The 17,928-nt window shown below is 39.5% G+C and overlaps 1 protein-coding gene and 1 non-coding gene across 4 annotated transcripts in view; both read right to left on the bottom strand.

The window, feature by feature from the left end:
- ZFR (zinc finger RNA binding protein) overlaps nucleotides 1-14,816 on the bottom strand; it is a 40,410-nt gene extending 25,594 nt beyond the window's left edge. For all 3 annotated transcript variants that reach the window (XM_026087167.1, XM_026087168.1, XM_026087169.1), the window contains exons 1-3: nucleotides 14,708-14,816; nucleotides 14,318-14,402; nucleotides 801-1,083 (exon numbers count right to left, since the gene is read on the bottom strand). In XM_026087167.1, the coding sequence (XP_025942952.1) occupies nucleotides 801-1,083; nucleotides 14,318-14,402; nucleotides 14,708-14,744 (405 nt within the window). In that variant the 5' untranslated portion in view covers nucleotides 14,745-14,816. The remainder of the gene's footprint in view (nucleotides 1-800; nucleotides 1,084-14,317; nucleotides 14,403-14,707) is intronic.
- Nucleotides 3,472-3,608, bottom strand: LOC112976266. Its single transcript, XR_003256975.1, has one exon. It is a non-coding gene; the product is annotated as a small nucleolar RNA SNORA66 (small nucleolar RNA).
- Nucleotides 14,817-17,928: the final 3,112 nt, after the last annotated feature.

The raw sequence follows: 17,928 nt of genomic DNA, 5'->3' as shown, positions 1-17,928 counted from the left end.
CTCCAGAGCTGTGCAGAGGCAAGGAAACTTGGCTTAGCCTGTCAGTCCAACGGAAAGCTACTTACTCTTGTTTTGGTTGGTTAGTYTTCCATTGCATCATTACGCAGAACTGACCCATCCAAATGCTGACAATGAATGCTGAATGCYAGATCCACAACAAAAGGGAAGTGTCAGCAAAGCTCAGGGTGAGAATAAGAGAGACAAACAGTTCCCTTTTGTAGCAGCCCGTAGTCACACAAGGTTAGGCAGTGAGCTCACAAGTGTGGGCAGCCACCAAAAAGGGTAGTTCCTCTCCTAGTGTAAACTTCTAACCTCTTTTGTCTGATACCAGAATTCCTGTGGCAGCCAGTGCTCTGATGAAGGAAATATTTCTGTCTCCCATCAACAATTTTTATTGGAATAGGTTTTTCAGCTGAATCAGTTCCATGACCCAGTTCGCTGCATGCCACTTGAATATCTGGGCTAGCACCGAGGAGACAGTACTACCCTTTTCAGCAGCAATTCACAAAAACCACTCGGAGGTAAATCTCAGTTCATTGCTTATTGTGTGAATGTCTAAATTTTAGACCCTGCAGTACTACTGCTGATAATCCTCTATATGGGCCATATGATGCTGCAGTCACTTCACACCCTCTATCAGTTTCAGGTACTGAATAACCTGAATTGTTCTCAAACTGTGATTCATGGAATAAAAAGAATATTAATATCAAACTACCCAACAGGCCTCCTCCTTTTAACAAGATATAATTTAAAAATCATACGGCACAAGTATATATATATATATTTTAAAACACACTTACCTGGTAATTCTGCGTAGTGACAGGAGGTGGTGGTGGTGGAGCTTCTTGTTGCCTCTGCGTATAACCATAATCTGTAGCTGTGTGCGCTGTAGGGTAGCCTCCATAGGCAGCAGCTGTTGCAGCAGCTGCAACAGCTACTGGAGCAGGCCTAGCTACCGCAACTGTAGCTGCTGCTGGAGCGTAGGCCGCAGTAACYGTGTGCGCAGCAACTGGTGCCTGGTGGACAGTGTAGCTAGCAACTGTAGTTGGATGGGAATAGGCTACACCCGAAGCTGGCTGCTGGCTATATTGGAAAAGGACAGTAAGCAAATAATTAGATTGATTCGACATACTAAGCTAATGCCTAAACATTTCAAAACCCCCCAATTTGATTAACACTTGTCAGTTCTACAAATGTACCTGGAACAGCTATCTATTTGTGTATACACTTCAGTGGCTTTTATTACCTATCTACCACCCCCATTAAAAAGGCTGTATCATTTTGAAGTTTCTGTGCATAAAGATATACCAAGGGTGGGGGGAGAGTTCTCTTTTGAGTTTTTTTTTTTTTTTTTTTTTTAAGCAAAGGAACAAAAGTCTTTCATCTAAAATAACACAAAAGTCTTAAACTGTTGGGCTTTTCATGATGAGCAAGTTAAGTGCTTCAGTAGTTCTTTGATAAAATTGACTTAACTTGTCAAATTAAGAAAAGCACTACTTTCCTGTGAAAGCTCATTACTGACCTGCTGCACTTGCGTAATGTTTTTGAATAAACCATTAAGGTAATGAGATTTTAAAGACTTCCATGAAAATTAGCTCAGAACTCTTAGACTTAAGGCAGAGACACTTTAAAAAAAAATCTCTGATAAGAGGCTTTTCCCACAAAAGTTTAGACTAGCATAAACTGGCCTCATTCATACAGAAGCTCACTGCCCCACAACATAAAACATCAGAAAAACAGCCAGCCAGATCAAGCAAGAAGACTGCTACCACAGCCCTGGCAATCTTTCGGACACATGTTAAGGCTAATCTGATTTTGTAAAATTTGCAGGTATGGCATTAATATATGGATATTTACTAAGAATGAGTAAATATTAACAGTGGAAGTAGAAAATTATGGCCTCCAAAGTTTTAGTTATTTGAACAGAAAATAATATTGTTCTATTTTGACCTGTAACCAGGCATTATGCTCAAAAGCTTGGAGGACTTATTTTGTTTTTTAAACAAAAACAGCAAACAGGGCAAAAAAATCACTGCCACCCTCCATCTTATTAAAAAAAAAAAAATTCATTTGTAGCAAATATACTTGGGGCAGAGTGGAACTGCAATATGTTTATGCTCAAAACCAAAAGGCACAAGAATTAAAAACATTTTTCCTAAAGACTGCAATATTCTCTCTGACACAACCACCAGAAACAACAGTAACTTTTTACTGCAGATATTATGCTTATGAAAGATGTTTTCATGACTCTTCTACCTCTATGTCTAGTATTTTTATCTGATTTTGTCACCATAATTACAAAAAAATCCATTAACTTTAATATATTAAAAAGCCATTCTAACAGCAGAAATATACAGACAAAAAATTTATTACTATTGGACTTACATGCCTTTACTCCATCTTTTCTCCCATCTTAAGCCCTTGACATGTGATTACTTAAGAGATCACTTGCATTCCATTCAAATTTAATTCAGACTCTTTGCACAGACTTTAACAGGAGTCATGACTATATTTCATTTTATTTTCAGCTTCTTAGAATAACAGTGGAAGGAAAAGACCTAAAAAAACCTTTGGTGTAGCTCCCATGCTGCTTGAGACACTTTCTCCTACTTGACATACACAGACAGTTTCTCCGTTTTGTCAATTTAAGGTAAGAAATCAGACTCCACCAGAAAACTCAGGAAGAGTATTTTATGATGGTAAAAGTGAATGATAACCTATTAGACTGCAATAGCTATATATCTAACAGTATAGAAGTGTAAAATATTCTCACAGTATCATAGACATTTACTAAAAATATATTAAAGCAAGAGAGTGGGCAGTCTTATATTATTACTCAGACTRCAGCTGAACTGATCTAGTCATCCAATACTGTCAAAAAGGAAAAGTCCTGCTCTGCTGTATGTCCACTCACACTCTTCCCTCCTCCCATACACCAAACCTGCCTATGCCATCCTAATYTGCCTCTCATGCTAGTTCTGGTGCTTGTCAGGCTACGCTGTGCACCGATTTAACCAATTCGTGTGGCAGAAAACTGTGAGGAATTTTGGGGGGCCTCATTTTCTAACATGGTAGAAATGTTAGACACACTGGAGTTAAACCRGCTCACAAAACAGTCTGATGAGCGCCAGAATCAGCGTAAGGTGCACATCTGAGAGCAGGGGAAAAAGGAGAGGAGGACAAACAATAGGGACATYGCTAGGAGGCATTAATTTGGCTCTTCAAGGTCCATGAAACCATGATAAAGTGAGTATTACAAAACATACTACAGTGCTCACACACTATGCAGCAGCAATACCAGTCAGTACATCAAAGAAAATGCTTTTGTTTTCAGAATGTATGATTAAAGCCACCCAACAGTTTTCATTATTTAGTATTGTAATAAGATTGTGATCATTATCACCAGRACTATAACAAGATTCTCTTACAGACAGTTTCAATTCTTCTGAGCTATTCCGCATCATCGAACTTCCTTATCATGGTATAGAATTAACAGCCCCAATCATTTGATTTCTAAGGCTAATATAGTTCTATTACCATGTTTACTTTAGCAAACCTGTTCCCCTTGCTTCTGCAACATCATGCAGAGCTAGTGATCGAGTTTGCAAGATTACATGAAAAATATTCTAAGTTGATTGCTTCTTACTTTTTAGAAGAATTGCTCATTATGTTACAGAAATACATAGAACAATCTTTTCTACATTTATGAGGTTCTTTTTTCTCCCCATGGTCTCACTGAAAAACTTCCATCACTAAGACAACTAGACACTTCCATGTAATTATTTTATATCAAAACATTTTTGCACCAACTATTATTTAATTTACAAGTTTTTATCCTTGTTTGGTGTTTAGTGCCTCATTACATTTGCTGACATCAACTTATCTCCACCCAAACTATTTTGTCAGGCTCCCTGTTCCTCCCTCTCTCTTGCAGTACATCTTTCTACCCATTCTAGTACTATCTATTCTTCTTTCTTGAACATGGATGGCAAGAACTATATGTACCTTTTCAGATGAAGTTTCAGCTGTGCTACCTGTCCCCCTACAGACACTGCTTTCTCTCCAGCCTAGTTTCCTCAGAGCAGTCTTATTGTAAAGTTACCTCTGTATTGACAATACTTCCTTTGCATCAAATATCATGGCATGATGTACTAAGGAAAATATTAAGACAGACTCAAGTTCAATCCCTAGGGAACCCCACTGGTAATTTTTCCCATCTGATAAATACTCTTCTAATTCTATTAATCACCTCTAGCCAGCAGTTTCTCTACAATTCTTCTACTAATCTCTRCCTTAAATTTTTCCATACTGCAGCACATTATTTCAACTTAGCCCAGATAAATAAAACTACAAAAGACTTMGGCACATGATCAAGTTATCAGAGCAACAATGAATTACAGTATGTCAGCTGAGCTATGCTAACAGTCCATGCGTGTGTTCTTCATCACAACAAAGAAAGTAATTCAGTTTAGCTTAATCCTCCAACACAGCGGGCAAAAGTTGAACCAAATTACTCTGAACGTTCTATGGGCTAACAACACGCAAAGGACAATTACAGCGGCACAGCGGGCACAGAAGAACTCATTGACCTGGTAACTTGATCAGTTTTCTTTGAAGGTCAATTCTTCTTTTCCCCAACAGAAATTCTAATATCCTTATTAGCATCTTGGAGTTCAAGGAATTCCAGTTCTCTTCATATGAAAGGTTGCTCAGTCCAACTGGCTTCACTAACTAGGCAGAGCTTAAAACCACAGAACAAGTTAGGCTGAAATGGGCCTTCGGCGGTCATCTGGTCTAATCCCATGCACAAAGCACAGTTAACTTCGAAGTTAGATTAGGTTTCTCAGGGCTTTGTCTAGTCAGGTTCTTAGTATCTTCAAGAATGGAGATTCCACCACCTCTCTACACACCCTATTTCAGTGTTTGAACACTCTCACTGTGAAGACTTTTTCCTTAGTCGATTAAAGCTACAATTTCAAAGGTAAATGAATTCTAGACCGACATTTATTTGCTTAAAGTCAACCTACTTTGTGACCACTCAATTCAAGGTAACTTCATATTACAATTCTTACAGTGTTTTAACTGATTGTCAGAACAAAATTAAAATAAGCACCACTCTTTTGAAGACATCAATGGTGAGGGACTTTGCAGCTTCAAACTGTACTCCTGCTGTTTTGCTCTAGTAATAACTCCTCTTCCAGTGACTTTGATTCAAATACAATACATTTTATTCATGACATACCTTTTTTTTTTTTTAAGCCTACCATAATAGTAAGAGTGCTTCCGCACCACACTTACTTTTCTTTCTATTTTCTAGGAACAGCACACACTCTCCAATACTCATCTTCTGGTTTGTATTTCTATTTCTATTCACTGTGTTTTCATTATGCCAGCTGCAGCCAGTTCTATATGCTGCCCTCAAGTGTTCTGCTCCAGGTTCTGTAAATGTGTGTTTTAGTCACACATCTTAGTCCAGCCTCTTAGCTGATTTATTTAGTCTCTCCCTACCTGCCCTAAACTGCTAACATGCACGTCTCTATTTCCCCATATTCTTTGCCTCCTCCTCTCAAATAACATTGCCTCTATTTAATCATTTTACATCTTGGTGTATACCTAGCTTGCTCCTGTCTTCCACATCCTACCTAAGGAAGCTCAGGATCAAGAGAATTAATTCTTTATTCATAATTATTGTACTACAGTGCATGAGAAAAGTATTTTTTGTAAAATATATGACTTAGATCTTTGAAAAACACCTATACTAGCTTCTACTAATATTAGTGATGAAAAGCACTAATTGAATCTTTCTGATACATTAATATTGGAAAGAGTGCCACATATTATTAAATACCGTTATACTATTAAATCTCCTACATAAGACTGTCTGCAGTGAGCTGTGATTGCATGCGTGTTTCTCCCCACTAATCTCCAATCCCATGTCAACCTGATTTTCTGCAGGGTGGAGAGATGTATTGGACCACAATCTTGGAAAATTCATCCCAGAGCAAAGACCATTGCAAAAACTAGCCTCATCCTTGTTGCTTTCTGGGGTATGAAATTCCTTTGATCATGTAAAAGAAAGCTTTCCCAGGACAGGTGGGTATTTTGCTCCGATCCTTTACAACCCAAACATAAGACCAAGACCACAGCTACTTTCACCATGTCAACATTTAATATCATTGTGTACATTCAGAATTGTGACTCTCGTGAAGTAGCTACGAAGACCTCCCTGCCCAGTTCTACACTGCAAGAACAGTGGCAGTGTTTTAGCATAGTGTAAACAACAACAAGAAGAAAGTATAATTCTAGGCAGATATTTAACCTGGAGAATTCCAGCCTGAACACATACATTTGCCTAAGGTGCATTTAAAAAGCAATAAAAAAACCCATATCCTAAGAACAAGCTCTCAAAACAGAAGGTGTTAGGTAACCTTACCTGGAAGTGAGCACTATTCCCCCCACACCCCCCAATTAGTTATTAGAAGAACTAGATTAATTTCATATTTCTGTTGGAAATTTTTACTTCCCTTTTCAAAAAACAGAATATTCAAGAAGCAATTAAAAATCTCTTCTGAACTGCAGAAAGAGATCTTTGCCAAGGAAACTGCAGCAGTTTTCTTGATATACTTTGATATATATGACTATATTTTGAAATACTTCTGATGGACTCCAAAAATGAAAAAAGCTGGCAGAATGCTTAAAATTATTTTAAGTCAGAAGTTGGCTAGGATGCAGAAGCTGCTGATCAACAGCAATTATTGAAGTATTGGTGTCCACTTAGCAAATCTTTGTTCTCCATTTCCTAAAATACGCAGGTTTGTCCAATTTAAATAGCTAAATAAAATAGGTTTGTGACTAAATGACATTTTTTCCACAAAGTAGGGCTTAGAAGCAAACCTGTATTATAATTATTAGATCCAGTATATTAGTTACTAACACTGATAGAAGGTCTGAATTTCCCACAGCTTATCAGCCCAAGAAYAACAGAGAATAAAGAGCACTTATATTTGAGAAACAAATAATGGATCCTCCTCTAGAGGTCTCCTGTTTTCCTCCTTTATTTCCAGCTGTTGGCATTTTCTAGTAACAAAGTGTTGAGACTTTCTTTGTTTAAAGAGAAAAAAAAACAAGTAAAAAAAATTAATTGAAGGCAGAAAGCCTTAAAGTTAACAACATCAAGAGAATGCAAAACTGACGTAATGCTATCTATTTTGCTAGGTAATAACTTCAGGTGACTTGAGATCGTAAGATATTTTATTTCCCACAGTTAGCATATTTGTGGAGTAGGTCATGCATTAAGAAACCTAATAGGGTACCTGTAGCAATTATTACCACAGGAATCCACTTCCAGAAGAATGCAGTCTATTTCCATGAGGATACATAGCATGTAAAAGGTATTTATACAGCATCCAAATGCAGCATAGCATATAAAAGTTCCCTATAAGCCTTGCTTTTCATCACACCAACTGATATAATTGTTAAAAAAAAAAAAAAAAAGTACAATTCCTGGGCACATAAACCCAAGACATACAAAATCATGGATCTCCAGCACGTCTATTTAAAACCAACACAAGGAGTTTAACGCTGCTGCTACTCCAGCTGCTTTTACAGTGCCCCAAACTCTCTTGCTAGAGGCAAAGTACCTTTTTTTTAAAAAAGAATTTAATTTTCTGAAGAGTATAATTTGATCTATAGCTAAGATCAGGATTAAAACCAATTTTGTCTCTGTCTGAACTACCAGCTTCCTCAGAAATCACAACTCCTAAAATATGTTTCTTCCAGGCTCTTTCATGCAAAGAAGTGAATTTTAGGATAGCTTAGCAAGGCATTTAAGCTACTCACACACACAAATTATTAATTTGTAACATGTGTAAGTATCTTGAACTAGAAAAAAAAAAAGACTAATCAAGCCTTATTGGTTGGAATCAAAATTCTAAGAACATTTGATCATTTTAGTATTATGGAAAATATATTTGTTAAGAGATAACTGCAGCATTTCTCAAAGCTTCATAGGCTATTCTATTAGTAACAGAATAGCAAAGCTCTATTTAAAAATACAATTTGCAGTATTTCTTACTGGAATATGAAGATTTAAACAAGTATGACCTAACTCTCCAAAACCTGTAAGAAGTACTCACAATACATCTTGTTATAACTATACTAAAAATTATCAATTTCTATTATAATAATTTTGTGAATAGAACATTTTTCATAATGCAATTCACTGGGATACCCAAGGGAGATCTGAACGTATATGCATGTGCAGTCCTCTCTTGCATCCTGTTAAATTTTACCAGTTCATGTTTATAACACACATCATTTATTTAACATATGCTATGGCCTAATTACACTTGGCCTGAAAAAGGAAGCCCCTGGTAGCAATTTTAAGTTTCCCTTCCTCTTTCCTGTTTCTCAAAATTTCCTTGTGTCATTCCATTACAAACAAAAAAATACTGAATCCAACTGGATGTACTAGCAATATATACTAGCAATTACTCATCTCAAAGATGAATATCCTCATGTTTTCAACACATCCTTACTGTTTTTTAATCTTCGCATTTATTCTCACTACCTGATTTAAATCCAAGCAAATTGTGCAACATTTCCCTCACGTGACACCTGCTGTACATCACAATACAAGTGTTTAAAGCGGTGGTGCTACACATGCTTTGTATCAACCTCCCTCTACTCAGTTACACACAATGGTCACCTAATTGTCTGCACTGCTGTCCCTTATCTGTATCAAAACATAGCTTTTATTAAACAATGTAGTTAATAGCTGTGTTCACAACGACAGCTCAAGCCAAATGAGATGTTACATCTGCCTGAAAAACTACTAATTATTAACATTTTCCCTGTTTAGAAAAATTGCTAAAATTGGCAAGGTCTCTACAAATGCAAAGAAACTTCACTAGCATGGAAAATTGTATTCAGTTCCTAAAAYAGTCTGTATTTCCTGCCGTGAGCCACTACTTAGCTTTTCCAGGTACCAATAATGCAACTACCCTTTACCCTGCCATTGTTCCATTTAAGTAACAGACAAAACTTCACACATAATTCACTATCACAGAGCTAAGCCTACAAGTATCAGTCTATTTTGAGACTACAACTACAAAGGACTTTAATACCTTTAACAGAAAAGTTTCCCCAAATGCTTGGTCCTTAAAGATGTGAGCCTGTTGCAAATTTAAACCAGTTTGCAGACTTCCCTCCTAAAAGTGACAGAGGCTACTCTGATTACTGAGGCACCTTTCCTCCCCAGTTACCACCCCCGTCTGGCTCCCTGTCATTAGTTCACTGCAACACTGGCATAGAGCTCATGTTAACAAACCCAGAGCTCCTGACCTCCTCTCTAATGTTGCCATCTCATTTGAGAGTGGCACCTCGCTGGTTTGAAAATAAGTCTATCAAAATCTCTGTACAAACAGCAGTAGCTCATTGGAGCTTTCTTGTGTATACTAAGTAAGCTAGACCAGCATGTTTAAGATGGCACTTAACACTAGCATAGATTGAACAAAGGAGAAGCAACACAATGCAGCTCCCCGTATCAACTGAGTCCCTTCTGTTAAAAATACATACCCTTTAAAATAGGATGCAACTCAAGATAGCAGTGGCATACAATTCATGGAAAGAAAGCATTTGGAGTTTTTACATTACAACACGAGTAGGTTTATCCTATGATAATACCAGGAATAAATTAATTCCCCACGCATTTCAGAGTGGGGTGTTTATGACACACCATCATAAGATGAACAAATATCTGTTTTTCCTAACATAAGTTCAAGTCTAGTAGTACATCTTCACTTCAGAAKAAGCCATAACTCCTTCTCAGTATTGTCCCTATCTTCCTGTTGTCCACCAGTATAAGCCTGAATTACGTTTAGTGATACTTTAAACCTGAGCTAGTAGGCCTGTGTGGATTACACCCCTAACATCTCAAAGGTTGAAAGCTTTTGGAATCATGATCCCGTTGAAGAACAGGTAATTGGGGCAGACACTGATAAGACTAAAGTAAAGCTAGTTAGAAGTACTAGCACATAAGAGAACAAAACAAACAACCCCCCCCCCCCGCCCAACCTTCTGTCATTGGCAAACCTATCCATCCACAGCATTTCACCTCCCCTTGCTGATTTGTACCTTAGCCTTGAATATCCTGTAACATCTTGCACTGTGCTTGAATTCCAAGCTTGCTATAATAGCAAGAGTTCACTTTCATATGGCTGACTAAAGACTACATCTTATCCTAAACTCACACGCATCATGATCTGTTCTGGGCCTGAATAGCTACAATTGCTTTCATCTGGAAAGGCTCCAAAGGCTCATGACACTCGATTAATATTCATGCTACTTAAGGGCACACATACTGCAATTCAAAGTTACTAAATCAGTTCTAACTACCCAAGAATCTCCAATCTATGACCTGCCTCATTAGAAGTGACTCACTAAGAAGAAACTCAAAGTTATTTTTATCTTCTTAACAGAAACCAAAACCTTAGCGCAAGGTTGATTAAATGAGACCACCACATTTGTAGGCAAATAAAAACTCCCTTCTTTGTCGAAACCTTTCTCAATACACCCATCTCTCCACCAGTATCTCCACATTCCAATCAGGCAACATTAAAATAAAAGCATAACTATGCCTCTCTCCAGCACTGAATTAAGAATAYTGATGTTTTTACACATGAAAGACATTCCAAAATCAGGCTGTTCTTTTCAAATTGAATACAGAACCACAGTGGCTCAGGTGGTCTATAGCATGCATGCACCCACCCACCCACAGCAGACTGGTATCACCAAATTCCACATTTATTTGGAAATCCTAAACAAATAGATTAATACAGTTATTTAAAAAAGTAACAGATGAGTTTAACATTGCAAGCAAGTCTGTAACCTTACATTCTAATACCACCATTAGCAAAAAGTACAAATTGTAAAGGTAACACAATACTCAGAGAAATTGTCTTTATCAGTATTTGCATAATCTAATGCTTCTCTCATTAAGTCATGATATTATTACTCCATAGTTCTCATAAAGAATTTTGTATGAATGGGCAGCAGGAAATTTTATGCTGTGACAACACCAAAAGGAACAAGAATGCCTCTAATCCATTATTTATAAATTTAAAGGGCACTCAGCTCTTTTGCTGTCTTTGATTAAATATGAAGTGAGGCAAGATTTCAAACGTGCTATATGAAAACTAGTATTTATGAACTAATAAAAGGGACATCTTTTCCCTCTCTTACTTACCTAGTCAGTTCAGGGAACTACAGTGCTTACACTGTTACAACAGTAAATACCTTACCAACTCCTGCACACCCTACTGGTGAATTTTCCAAATCCAAGACCTAACATTTGAGCAACTGCCAATCTGGCCTTTATACCTACTTCAAATCTCAGTATTTAATGTTAAGACTATACTCCTTGGATAAATTTTAATTTACCCTTCATATGAAGAACATGTGAATATTTAAACGGTCCACAATGGCCATAGGTAAACTAGATTCACAGCCAGATGTAAAATGATTTCTAACTCAATAACAACTTCATTGTCTTTTTAATTGTTGATTTTAAGATGTTATTTCCACTAATCCAATAGTTCTAATATGTGGTGTCTTCACTGCTTTTAATGCAAATTAGAATACTGTCAGTTTGAGAAACTGAAATTCTCACAGGGTTTATATTGGTCTCCTATGAGTCCAGAATTAAATAGGGAAAAACACTACTACAAACTCCTTTCAAACCTCATTTAATTGGTAGGGCAGACTCTCCTCTTTGAAATCATTTCTCATAAACTATTTAGACTCTCTTCCTTCTGTTAAGAAGCTATTTTCCTCTGCAAGTCTTCAACTGAATATTTAACAGTTTCATACTTTGAGATAGTTCAAGAATGCCTATATCCTAAAAAGAATTCCACACAGATTTTTGCACTCTTAGACGTGCTGAAACTAACAGGATTCTATATACAAGGGAGCACTGAATGAGATTCCTTTAAAGTCGCAATCTAAAAATCTGCCAGTTTTGCTATTTACTATAAAAACTAGAGCATTAGGACTTCTGGATGGCATACATCAAAACTATAAAATTTTGTAGATTTATGAGGCCTATGTACCTATTATTTAGGACATAAACATCCACTGATGTGGACAGATCATCCCCTGTGTTCCTGGCTTCCAACAAAGCAAGAATTTTATTCTTCCATAAACTGTGGTACTTTAAATGTTGTAAACAATCTTACAGGCCTTATTGTAATATTAAATCTTTTATTATCTTCCTCTGCCTCCGCCATCTCTTTCTCAAATACACTGGAGTGGAATATACACTTTGAGGCACTCAGTAAATAAGCTGACATGGACCCGCCAAGTCTGTTTTAAGAAGGTAAGCTCCCTTTTCCGCCATTCATTTTAACTGTGGTTCTTAAAACTTCATCATRAGAGTGAGATATTCCAAGTGATTCCTGTATTTTTGGCTCAAAATACTGGGGTCTTTCGTATTTTATGAAAGGAGTGCTTTAACAACGATTGCTGTGCCTCTTCACTTGAGATCCGGTAAATATACAAATCATTTAGAGGACACAGAGTCTTTCACTCATATATAAACAGAACAGTATCTTGCACTTGTGACAGGAAAGGAAAAAACTTCTTTTGATCAGTTTTTCCATTTTCTCAAGAACACATTTAGGATTAACTATGAAAACAGGTTTGAACTTAAGCATTATTGCAATAAGTTTTTATATAACAACTCAAAAGGAAATTTTACTTGACTTGTTGTTTTACGAGTTGTTCAGGTTCTGAAGTCTATGGACTTCCCAGATCCAAATTAAAAGGAATAATAATTTTTAAAAATTAAACTCCATATCTCAGCTGCAGACATACAGATCTCTGTAGTTTATTATTCTCCTAAAGATCATTTTCCTTACAAAACCTGCCCCCACAGAGAAAAAGAAAACCATCTTTGCTAGTTAGAATCTCTTCCATCCCCAGTGATGACCCAAATCCAAATTTCACTGTATTTGTCAAGTAAAACATAAACATACTGTCAGCAGCTCATCTTAAAAGAACTAGAAGATTGAGCTAAGTTTGATTTTCCACTTTAACTATTAAATATTGTGAGTAAATGAAAATAATGTACTTTAAGTCCATTTCCAGGAAAGAATGCAAGCACAATCCTCAGAGTCATTCCAAGACCTCTATAAAACTGTATCTTCCTTAAATTACCTAAGTTGGGCAAGTTTGATTATGTAGTTAACAGCAGCATATATTTGCATTTGATTGTTAATAAACTTTCATACATTTGCTTTATTCTTCTTTTACATTAACCAAGATTTAGGAATCAAGGACGGTCTTTATTACAGATTTATGAAACAAATAATATAGATTCATATGTAAGCTTCAAGATGCTACTCCAATACCAGTCAAATACGTAAAAATTTTCCTGGCAATATCTATTTTTTGCCAAATCTAGTAATTTGCATTCACAAAAAGTAAGATAACAGATGGTACTTATTATCACTTTTTAACACTAAAATATAATCTTTGACACACAAAGACTAAGGCAGTATATCTATGCAAGATGTACAGTTACAGGTCCCTGAACTCCACTGTAAGACCTGCCCCTGGTCTTAGATATCTGAGTAGGGAATCTTTTTAAGAGATGCTGGGCCTTAGCAGTACCTGATCTAGCTTCCTAGATAGAACATTAATTCTAACATCGCTTCAGTGGAATGACAAAGTCCCCTGAATTTTCTGGTGCTTTTGCTTTCCCTGTATCCACCCAATCTCCCAGAGGTTGTGTAGGTGTAATTTTAGCTTATGTTAACAAGGATTCCGTCCTCCCACACTGACTGGAGTGGGGGCAAAGACTTGGGGAGCAAGCCCCATCTTCCCTRGAGCTGGAGAAGGGCCCGGGGGTGGGAGACGGTAACTCGCCGGTGATGTTGACTGCAAGTGGCCATTTTAATTTAAGGGCCTTGGGACCTGATGCTGCCGCTGATTCTCCTCCTCCTCCGTGGAGCCCAGCTCCATCTCCCCGCCCTCACACYACAGGGGGTACCGGGAGGCCCGTACCGGGAGGATAACAAAACACCCCCGCGGGCGGGGCAGACAAGCAGAGGGGTCCCCGGCAGAAGCATCCCGGAGGAGCGGGGTGCAGAAGAGGCCCCCCCGCGGGGCGGGGGCAGGAACAGTCGCAGGCACTCACCCCCCCGAGGGGGCGGGGAGATCCCAGTCACGGACACGGGACCGGAGGGGAAGGGGGGGAGCGGGCTCCGAGCCCGGACAGAGGGAGGGGCCGGGCAGGGCCGGGAGGGGTCGCGGCCGTTACCTATACTGGGCAGCAGCCCCGCTATGGGTGAATCCAAAGTAGTTGCCGGTGGCCATTTTGGCATCTTCTCCCAGCCGGCTGGGCACTGTGGCGACGATAACCGAGAGGCGGCGGCAGCGGCGGTCGGGGCCATGACAGGAGGCCCGGCAGGAGGAGGGGGGAGGAGGAGGCGGAGGAGAGGGAAGGAGGGGGAGGAAAAGACGGGGACAGACAGACAGAAAGAGCGCGCGAGCGCCAGGTCAGACACGGCGTCGCGGGACCCCCCTCCCCTCCCGCTCCCCTTCCCCCGCCCCGCGTGCGGGCCGCATCCCCTCCCCCCTCCGCCGTCGCCTCAGGGCCGCCCCCCTCCCCCCTCCCGCGCACACAAACACGCGAAGCGCCGTTACTTACCATAGGTGAACGAAACTACCGGGCATATGGGAATCATGAGTCCGAGCTGGCAGCGACAGCGGCGGCTGAACTCTCAACTCTCACCCCCCCCTCCCTCCTCCTCCTCCTCCTCACCGCCGCGCTCGCTCCCTTCCCCCCACCCACCCACCTACGGCGACAACGGCGGAGTGCTGCCAGGCCGGCGCCGTGCGCACGCGCGAGATGTGCGAGGGGCCGCTGGGAGTTGTAGTCCGGCCCGTGACTGCCTCCCCCCCCTCCGCCTGCAGAAGAGGGCGCTTGGAGCTGCGCGAGGCGCCCCCGCCCTCGGGAGGGCGCGAGTCTCGGGTACGCGCATGCGCGGGATGTGCAAAGGCTCTTGGGAGAGGTAGTTTCCCTTTGCGGGGCCCAGGCCTGGAGGAGCGCGGCCCTCTGAAGAGCCTTCCATGCGCTGCTCCTCTGCCTTGCTTTCCTCCCCGCGTTACCCCGCGTTTTGCACCATAGTCCCCCCCCAACACACCCCCATACACGTGTACCTACAATGCAAATACAGGGTTGATTTCTCACTCTCACACACAAACGCACAACACACTGAAGGAGGTTGGCTAAAGCAGCCCAGAAGGGAGGCCAACTAGGTCACCACCACCCTGGCCATATGCTGGTGTCTGTCCCCATGCACATACTGCACGTGTCAGTGCTTACTGGCTTTCCCACCCAAGTTCGACATGCACAACAAATACCCAGGCATCATTCTTGCCAGATCACAGAGCTAGAAGGCAGTGTGCGCAGTCAGCACGCACGTGCAGAGCTCACAGCGAGACTTACCAAGACTTGCAAAAACGTGCAACAAGTTTGTTGGGTTCACCTGAACCCTTGGGCGTACCACCACCACAACAGCACATGCAAAGAGCGACATAACTGTCATCCAACTAAAGCACGTGCACATCAAGTCTGAATTGCCCCCAAGATATCACCGTTGCTGCACGTGCACAAATTAATTGCGCAATGTCTCCTGCCTGCATACTGTGTGCGGGAGGTAAAACCTGGCATGTATGTGCGTATACAGGGGCCATTTAGATAAAGTCCTTAAATACATTCAGCTCATTTGTGTACTCCATCAACACTATGATGTGCACTTAAACCAATCAAGACTCATCAAACACTCACTTCTGGATTAATTCAAAAGTGATATCAGAAGTATTTGTTTTTCAGCAAGTGCTTTTGGTAAATAAGTCGCAGTTGTTCAAAAACATCCCTACTTGGGATCTTCTACAATTCTCATGAAAGCACAGCCTTCCCTTATCCCAAAATACTAGCAGCCTTCTTAGGCAGTAAGACTTCAACAAAGATATTTTTGTTTATAAAGCAAGTAAGACAAGGAAAGCCATTTCCTCACTTGAACTTTACATTATTGCAGACATATGATGTACAGTTCCTTAACATGCCAAACATCCTTGCCAATTCACTGAACATAACTTTGTGATTATTAGCTTCGCACAAGAACTACACAGTACTGTCCCTCTTGTTCTTTTTTTATCCTACTCAACCACAATGGGAAAAGGAATCTGCACTGGCAAAGGACTGAACCTCTCTAACATATGGTGCATTTCTGGTCAAAGTACTTTTTCTAGGAAGAAAAGCAGCTGCTGGGTAAAGACATTTCATTGCTATTGCTTTGAAAGATAAAATCCTAAAACCCTAATCCTCAAGCTAAACCCAAGAGTACTTCCAGGGAGGGCTCTAAACAAATCTTTCACAGAAGAACTTACAGGTGCATGACCTATGTCACTAGATCCTCAGTGGGGCTCAGAACACATAAATGAGACACTTATCCCCTCCCCCCCATTTTGATAAAAAAAATGTTCACATTGAATCACTGGATCATGGTACTTGGACAAAATAGAAATTGAAGTTTTCTTTGTTTCAAAGACTTTCAAAATTTTTCAGTTATAAACCTTCTTGTATACTGATATACAGCAATATACAACATTCAATACATATTTCTTTATATATATACACACACACACACACGGCCATTCACACACCTTTTAAAACTATACCACTAAAGTTGTATTTTGAAAGTGGGTAGACCTGCAATTGCATATTTCTTCAGAACTGATGGGGTGAATTGGGAACATTTACCCTTTCTCAATCTTTAGCTCCAAAAGCTAGGGAAAAAAAAAGCTTTCTTAGTCTCAATACAGATTTCTGTCTTAGGTTTTGTAACTTCTCAGCGCAAGTCATTTCTAGGAGTCCTAATTCAGATATCCCATTCTATATTTTGTGATTTCAGCCCTGCGTATATCTGTGCATAACCTCCCATTTTGCAGCCTGATACAGCTGCAATTTCAGCAAAAATTTCAGATTACTGTTCCAATTGAATTTTGTATATTGAATCCTCAGTGCATATATTACTTTAAAGAGATTATAACATAACACTTTACAAGAAGTCACATTTATCAAGGATGACAGGAGAAAACATTCAAGATTTCCCTTCTTCTTGGAAAAAAAAAAAAAAAGAAAGAAAGAAAAACAGCATTATTGCAGGTGAAGTCTTTCCCCTCAGCAGCTTCCTAGTAAGAAGCTGATGCTTCTTGGTGACTTGGTGAACCATTACATAACATCTATTTATGTTACTACTAGCTCGCAGGATCAGGTTCATAGTCTATACTTAAAAAACCTCAGTAGCTTATAAAACAAGATTGCATCTCTATATGACATGTGTATCAGATTTGCTTCAAAATGAAACAGTCATAAATTCAGATTGGATCCTTTAGGGCATTCTGAACTTTACCTATTTCTGTATCCTTAACTGGAATGAAAATGAAAGGAGTGATAAAGTGAAAAGCACGTGGGAGAGGGAGTTAGGCAAGAAAAGATTTACTCAAACATTCAAAAGAATTTTTCATATAGGAAGAAGAAACTTCTCCATCTCTGTCCCTATTAAGATTACAGAAGAATAGCCAAGAATTCCCAAAATGAAAACATACACCAGAACACAAAACTTCAGTAGTAATAGTAAAGCTACTCCATTTCTCCAAAGTTCAATGCATCTAAAAATATCACGGACAAAAAATGGCAAGCTAACATTCAGAAAACCAAATCTTTGGCCTTCATTTCATCCATATGAAAGGAGATCTCCAATGTATGGTTAAAAGAAAGCAACATTTAACATGCAGTGTCATCAATCCTACTATTTTACTTTAATGTCCAGGATGTAAGTCTCTGCTGCTGTACCACAGGAC

The sequence above is a fragment of the Apteryx rowi genome, unplaced genomic scaffold (genome assembly GCF_003343035.1).
Source record: "Apteryx rowi isolate R43461 unplaced genomic scaffold, aptRow1 scaffold_71, whole genome shotgun sequence".
Lineage (NCBI taxonomy): Eukaryota > Metazoa > Chordata > Aves > Apterygiformes > Apterygidae > Apteryx > Apteryx rowi.
Note: the sequence above shows the minus strand (reverse complement) of the source record. Positions and strands in the feature narration are given on the sequence as shown.